The sequence below is a fragment of the Galeopterus variegatus genome, unplaced genomic scaffold (assembly GCF_000696425.1).
Source record: "Galeopterus variegatus unplaced genomic scaffold, G_variegatus-3.0.2 Scaffold2337, whole genome shotgun sequence".
In the NCBI taxonomy this organism is placed as follows: domain Eukaryota; kingdom Metazoa; phylum Chordata; class Mammalia; order Dermoptera; family Cynocephalidae; genus Galeopterus; species Galeopterus variegatus.
Window position 1 is genome coordinate 14604 of NW_007728448.1, and position 7580 is coordinate 22183.

The 7580-nt window shown below is 35.4% G+C and overlaps 1 protein-coding gene across 1 annotated transcript in view; it reads right to left on the minus strand.

Annotated features, from left to right (window-relative positions):
- The window catches only part of LIPI (lipase, member I), a 49970-nt gene that overhangs the window by 5759 nt on the left and 36631 nt on the right, over positions 1 to 7580 (minus strand). The window contains exon 10 of the mRNA XM_008581373.1: positions 2411 to 2587. Within this exon, the coding sequence (XP_008579595.1) occupies positions 2411 to 2587 (177 nt within the window). The remainder of the gene's footprint in view (positions 1 to 2410; positions 2588 to 7580) is intronic.

The following is a 7580-nucleotide window of genomic DNA, read 5'->3' on the forward strand; positions in this document are numbered from 1 at the left end:
GGCGGGAGCGCCACCGCACTCCCAAGCGGCACACTGTAGCAGTGCGCCACCGGGCCGGCCCTAAAAGTCAACTTTATTTCTAAATCTTGATTGTTATATCTTTCTTTCTTGTGTTGCTGATGCTGAATTAGGCCCCGTTTTGTGGCTGTGTTGTGTTTTTCCTGTTCATTTCTGCCTCAACTATGTGAGGAGTATCTGCCCAGGCATTCACCCATATACACAAAGGGTGAATTATCCTTGGTTCCTTTTACTGTCCACATGTGTAAAACTAAATTTCTCTTTCTCATCTTCAGCTTGTGTGCTGTTTCTTGTGCAAATATTCTAGCTAAATTCCAGTACCTGGCCAAGGTTTACATTGTGTGCTGCTTCTGGACCGAGGAGGAAATTCTTTGTTTTTCTTTTCACAGATTATACATATATAAGAAGACGACTTTATTTGTGGACAATTTGGATCCTTTAAATTTAATTCTAGAAACAGAGGATGCAAAACTACAACTTCTAGACTTCTCTGTTCGTATTCACCATCTTTACACTCAGAATGGTATTAATGGGGGAAACTAGAGGAGTGTGATGGTACAACAGCCCTGGCCTCTTTACAGTCTGGCTTGAGGGAAATGCAAATACAATTTCTACTCTTATGTTTAGTGGAGGCTTTGAGTCTTTAAAACAACAACTACAGAGGGCCGGCCCGGTGGCGCACTCTGTAGGCGGCGGCGCTTGGGAGCACAGCGGCCCTCCCACCGAGGGTTCAGATCCCATATAGAGACCGGTCCGCTCGCTGGTTGAGCGTGGTGCGGGCACGACCCCGAGGGTTGCGATCCCATTTCCGGTCACGAAAAAAGACAAAAAGGAAAAAAAAAAAAATAACAAGTACAGAGATCAGGTGGAGATTGAAAATCTTATAGCTGTAGTCCTTCAAGGCATAACTCCTCCTCTGATATACTTTGGTAGAAAGATGTTGCTAATGTTCCCGCTGAAAATGTCCACATTATTTTGGTATTTTTGTCAGTATTTCCATCAAAAGTATAGGATAATAAAATTATCCATAGGTTTTTGACATTATAATGACATTTTACTTACTGACTTTTGAGTGACTAAATATTATTATACCGAAAGTTATAAAATGACATATACTTCAAAGAATTTTCCCTCACCTAAAAGCATATTCTTACAATTTATTATTTTTATTTTTATTCTCTACAAATTCCTATTTACTATGTTTAACATATATAGGAATGTAATTGGAAAATCAAATATATAAATACAGGAACATAAAGAGAAATAAGGAGGAAGCACTGCAGTCAGCTAAAGAGAGATTTCCAGCAATTCACAAACCCATTTCTATTGGCTCTCAGCTGACGCTCGCTGTTGGAAAACCTCACATATCCCAACTGACAGGTGGCCAACTCATAAAGAGCTCCTTAGTGGTTCGTAATGCTTTCACGGGAGTGTTGTCAATGGAAATACGGATTCTTCTACAGGAAGCATGTAGATTGACACTATGAGGATAAGGATAGCGGGAAAACCCCTGGAAGGTTTGTGAGGACATGAAACCAAGAAGAAAACATTAAATGGGCTAAGAAAAATACTGCTAGCATCTTCAAGAAAATTGTACCCGGTCAGGATGGTGTCACATTTTAACAGGAGTGGAGGTATTTGTGACATAATTAACAAACCGAGACAAGTGACTATAAAACTAAAATGTAAAGAAACCACTTCTCTTCATGCTGTTATTCAAGCGTATTTCAAATATTTAGTGGAAAAGTAGAATTAAAATGTAACACAAATCCTTCCATGAACTTTCTGAAAACCCCTTGTAGCAGACAGTATATCAAAGAGCCTCCCTCCTGTCAGTGGTCAGTACATTCTTGGAGTTGAATCTCCAGTGACCTGTAGAATCTTACATACAGAAGATGAAAATGGACTTTTTTCTCTTCCCCCCAAAAAAATAATGAAGTTGGAAAAAAGAAAGGATCATTGGAAGTCATGATGATTTCTATCTTCTGTGACCACATGTTTCATTACAGAGTTTTCAGCCATTAGATATCATCTAAAGGATTTTATAAAAGAGCTTTCAACCACTCTGTAAATAAATATGTATATTTAAGAAATGATTGGTAAACTTCTCAGGCAGACATTCGTCTCACCTTTTCCAGTTTTGTTGTATCTTATGAAATGATTCTGTGTGCTTTTTTCTTTGCTTGGGTAATGTGATTCCAAAATAAATTTTGTCCAAACCAAAAACAATGTATTGTACACCTTTTTGATATTCTAATATTTATCTAAAATAGAGTCTGAAATACATAATAGACAGATATTTGAATACTTGAATTCTTAAACTACTACTTAGCAAGTCAATATTTTCAAGTTTAAAAGATAACATGTTGAAGTCAAAATTTAGTTTTCTTACCTTTCTGGATATGTAAGTGATTTTAACATGAGACTATGGATCCTATATTCACATGTGGAACATTGCAGATTTGAGCTCTGGAAATATGTCAAACCAATGCTTGAAATATTTACAACATCACTGAAAAATTCAGCAAGAATCTTGACTTCCTGAAGTTTATAAAATGGTTTGTTCTTCCTAAGCAGAAAATTTGATATACTCAGCACACCAATAATTCAAAACATAATTTAATTCTAAAATCAATATAATCCTAACAAGGCAGGGTACAGAGAACAATCTTATAAGGAAAGGCCAAACAAAATATTTGCTAAGGTATTTATTTAAAAATTTAAACAGTAATTTACAAGAGAATAAAATAATGAATAATAATAATAAATATATTCCCATATAGATATATTTTGGGAATGCGTTTGAGGGGAAAAAATGAGCTATCTTGCCTTTTTGAGTAGGTGTTTAGATTGTACATTTGTCTAACATTAGAGAAGTCATTTTATATTTCTTTTTTTTAGACACTTCAACAGCTATCACAGTTCCTTTAATAGACTAGGTACTCAAATAATAACTCTTTGTTGTTTTGTGCCACTTTATCAAATACTTCTGACTGACGTAAAGAAGTAACATAAATGAATAAGACTGAGATTCAAAAGAGAAAATAAAGGTAGTATTTAATAAGCACAGTTTCCTGAGAATGACAATGTACCCAGAACTATAAGAAAGCTTCACATACTTAACCTCATTTAAGTATCTTAATAACTCCTTTTATTAGGTACTATGAGTATCACCATTTTACTGATGAGAAAACTGAGTATCAGAGCATACAAGTGCCTTTTCCAAAGTCACACAGCTGACGGATACACAGCTGGAATGTAAACACAGCCATTTCGATACTCTTCGCCACTCTGCTGTATCCCTCATCCCTACGTGCCAGAAATGCGGCTCCCTGGAGTAATTTATGTGAGTATGGGTCTGACTGACTCCAAAAGAACTCTACGCACTTCCTCTCATTAGACAGAACTAAGGGGAAAAGAGGAGGGAAAAGGAGGAGGGGAAGAAAAAAAAGGAAGGAGAGGACAAAACAGAAGAGAAAGAAAGAATTTTTAAAAAAATCTGTTGAAAGAATGTCCTCTTCTGGGCAACGATAACTTGTGTAAGCAAAGGTGACCATCACACATAGGCCAGCTGCAAGCAACCAGTGCGTCACCCAGCACTCCCTCCCATCTCCTGTTTGCTTCCCTGCTCTCCTCTTCTTTTGATTCCTCACAGAAGCTAGGCCCCAAACAAGATGTCATCATTCCTCTCAAAGCCCACCTCTGCTCCCTCCTGACAGGGCAACTACCTCCTCTTGCACAGAACATAATGGCATTGGGCTTATCTCTAATGTCTTTCCAAGAGTTTATCCAGATTTCTCAGAGATACTTCAAATTCAGCAAATCTACTGGGAATATGTTCTTTTCCCCCACAAATTCACATCCACCCCAGTGGTTTCAATTATCAACAGTTTGCTAATGACCATCAAATCTCTACCTCCAGCTAAGGCCTGTCTGCAGAGTTCCGGACATGAATATCCACTGTCATTTGCTACGTCCATTTGGATATCTCAAGGATACCTAAAGTTCAGTAGGTTCAAATCTGAATGGCTCATCTTCCCCCAACATCCTCCAAATTAAATTTAAAGAAAAAGGAAACTAAAAATTACAAATTTCCTTATAGTATTTAACGGCACCCATATCTATTGCCAACTAGGATTCACCATTGATACCATCCTCTCTTTCAACCCCTACATCCAATCACTCATAAATTTCTAGAATGAAATATCTTGAATTTGCTTTAAAGTCAACCCCATTTTTTGATCTCTACTGCAAACCCTGTAACCCGGAACATCATTGTTTCTTGTCTGTATTCCTACAACACCATCCTGTCTTTTCTCTCTTCATTCCACTATGGTCAAACTGTTTGTCCAAAATAAAAATTCAATCTTGGTCCCAACCAGACTGACCAACTAAAATACTTCAGTGGTTTTCATTTGTCCAGTGAACGAAATATAAATTCTAGAACATGGCCCATGAGTTCTAGTTCTTACAATATCCAGGAGCTCTCTACCTCTCATCTCTCTCTTGCTTTCCCTGCCTCTATCCCCAAACATACTGAACTTCTTTCAGCTCCTGTAAAGTGGGTCATGCTCCTCCTGCTTCAGGTTCTTTGCATTTGTTAGTCCCTCTGCCTAGAATGCAGCAGGACAGTGACTCCTGTTCATCGTTTAGGTCTCAACTAATGGAAAATGTTCATAGAGAAATGTTTAGTGATGCCTCTAATCTATTCCCTATCTTAAGATTCCATACACACCATAATTTGCATCAAAACATTTTTCAAGAACCGATTTTATTTATATGATTTTATTATTATTCAATTATCCCTGTATCTTTAATTATACTGTAAGCTTAATGAGGGTAGGACCATGACTGTTCTGCCCAGCACTCAGCACAGTGCCTGACTCAACGTAGTCATTAAAAATTGTTTGACTAGAGGAATGATGGATACGTCATTTTATTTGTATTACAAAAGTCTATCTGCTACACTAGGCTGAAATTATGTAAGAGGAAAGATCTAATTTGTCCAAAATTTTATCTCCAACTCCTAGCACAGTTCATGGCCTATAGAAGCTCTCAAGAATTTTTATGGAATGATTAAATTGGTTCCTCACCATGTATTTCCTAGTTCAGTATAGAAAGGCACTATAATTGTTAAATTGTCACCAAACTCAAAACTTGAAGTCACTCTAGACTGATTTCTTTCCTTCACTTTCACATATTCCATTAATTACAAAAACACATCACACATCTATACCAAAGCCCCAAAACATGTAGAATCTACCACACCCTTTTTTTTGACTTCCACTGACTTGGTCCAGGCCCCCATCATCTTTCATATGAATTATTGCAGTAGCCACCTCTGTGGACTCCTGTCCCCAGTCTTGTTTCCTCTAATCTTCCCATTTCTGATCCATCTCGGGGATCACTCTAACCTGAATATAAATGTTGATATCCCCTACACTGATTAAAATATTGAATAAAATACTACATCGGCAAATTAATATATTTGGCCTCATAGTATAATGTTTAAGTGATTTTTTAGTGACATAGAAAAAAATTGACCACTCTATACCATTAAATATAAAAATCAGAATGCAGACACATTTTCAGTAATATCCTAACATTGCTAAATACATAATCATGTGTGTGTGCACAGAACATGTATAAAAAGGAAGAAGAGGAGAATTATAAACCAAATGGTAATTTGGGGTTTTCCTGTTTCAATTTTGAAAGGGGAAATAAAAGATCATTTAAAATTGTCCAACTCCCCTAGCATCTAAAATATAGTTTAAATCCCAAAGCATGGTTAATTGTATTAGGAGAAAATTATTAACAGAGAAACAATATAAACATTAGCCAGGCTTAGATGGACAGATTATAATATATGTTCCCATACTTTATATTCCTTCACGAAAAATACAGTAAGTATTTGAATATAATGCATCGCTCTTTCATAGAATATTTCAAACTCATACAATATGATGTTTGTAAAGTAAATCATGACTCACAGTTTCTCTGCCTCCTGAGCAAGTTCAAAACAAGTGCTCTAGGACTGTAGTCTGTATGCTATTCCTGAATTTAGGTTGAAAGTACCTTCTCCCTGTTTCCTGACTACATTACCTTATCTTCAAATGCTTCCTTGCTTCTCATCTGTGCTCCATTAAGTACTCTTCTATTATAAAAAGTATTACTCAAAGCTTTAAATTATGCATTAGTCTCCTCCAGTATTCTGTGACCTCCTTGAGAACAAAACACTGTCTATTTCAGTTTGGGTCCCCATTATTTTGTGAAATTCCTGAATAAATTTGGTGCTGAATAATTTGGTGCTGTATAAGTGAATTAATTCAAAATCTAACAAGCATGTTCCTGATAAGAAGAAATAATAGATCATGTGTACATGTATAAATATATACATATATACATGTAAGTTTAAGCAATTTAATGAACTGTCATGAAATAATAATATTTATTATTCTAGCACATTCAGTTGGTGTTCAAAATCAGGTGAAAGGGTTTAGAAGTTTATTTTAATAAAAGATGGGCCTTGATGGAAGTGAAGAATTTAGACTGGAGTTCTGTTGTAATTTCTTTATATTCTTCTTTGGGAAAGGAAGTTAAAAAAAAGGGAAAGAACAAGACTAACTGGTACTCTCTCACTACCAGTTCTATCCAACTATTATGTCACCTGCAATGCCTTTGTTAACTTTAAGAAAATTAACTTTATAGAATATAATATTAAAAATATGTTTATCTGAAAATTTTAAAAATTTTGCCTGATTTGTATCCCAAGATATTACTTCTAAGGATCACCATGGCATTTCATGATGGAATGGTCTCAATGTTTCTGTCATCATGAATATCTTCTATTATTATTTTCTTTGTGGATTCCAAGGTCTGAAAGATTTATCTACTTAAAAACTGCATGTATTTTTATGAGCTATGGCTACTTTTTATATTTTATTGTTATTTGAGATTTTAACTAAGCATTAATAATACTGCAACATTAGATACATCACTACCATTCTTTGTGAATGTGCAGATAAATAAGCAGGCAGGGACTCAGGTCCAAGGTTCATCACACATTAGATTTAGTCAATTAACCAATTCAGGTAATGTAGCTACCTAAACTGTGATAGCAATAAATGATGGAGATACCAACTGTGCTTCCTGACATTTCAATGTCATCAATAATCAGTCAAAACTTAAATCAGATTGTTGTAAGTCCAGCCACAACAAAATAAAGTTTCTCTTTTATTTAGTCACTAGACATGGTACCTGTCAGCCTTTTGAAAATTGTTCCAATACTGAATGACTTTCTAGAAGTCTAGCACAGCAGATTGGAAACCACAATTTTAATAGTAGCATGCACCTTTATAACATTTTTTGTTGAAGAGAAAATTGATTTCCTAGTTTAAGAATTTATTAGACATACAAATATACATCCAACAAACTCAAGCTGAGAACATTCTTTGAAGTGATTAGATAACCTTTTAATATATATACCCACCTACACATACATACATAATATATAATACAGACATATCTATGTAAAAAGTTAAACAGAAGATTGAGAAAAAAAT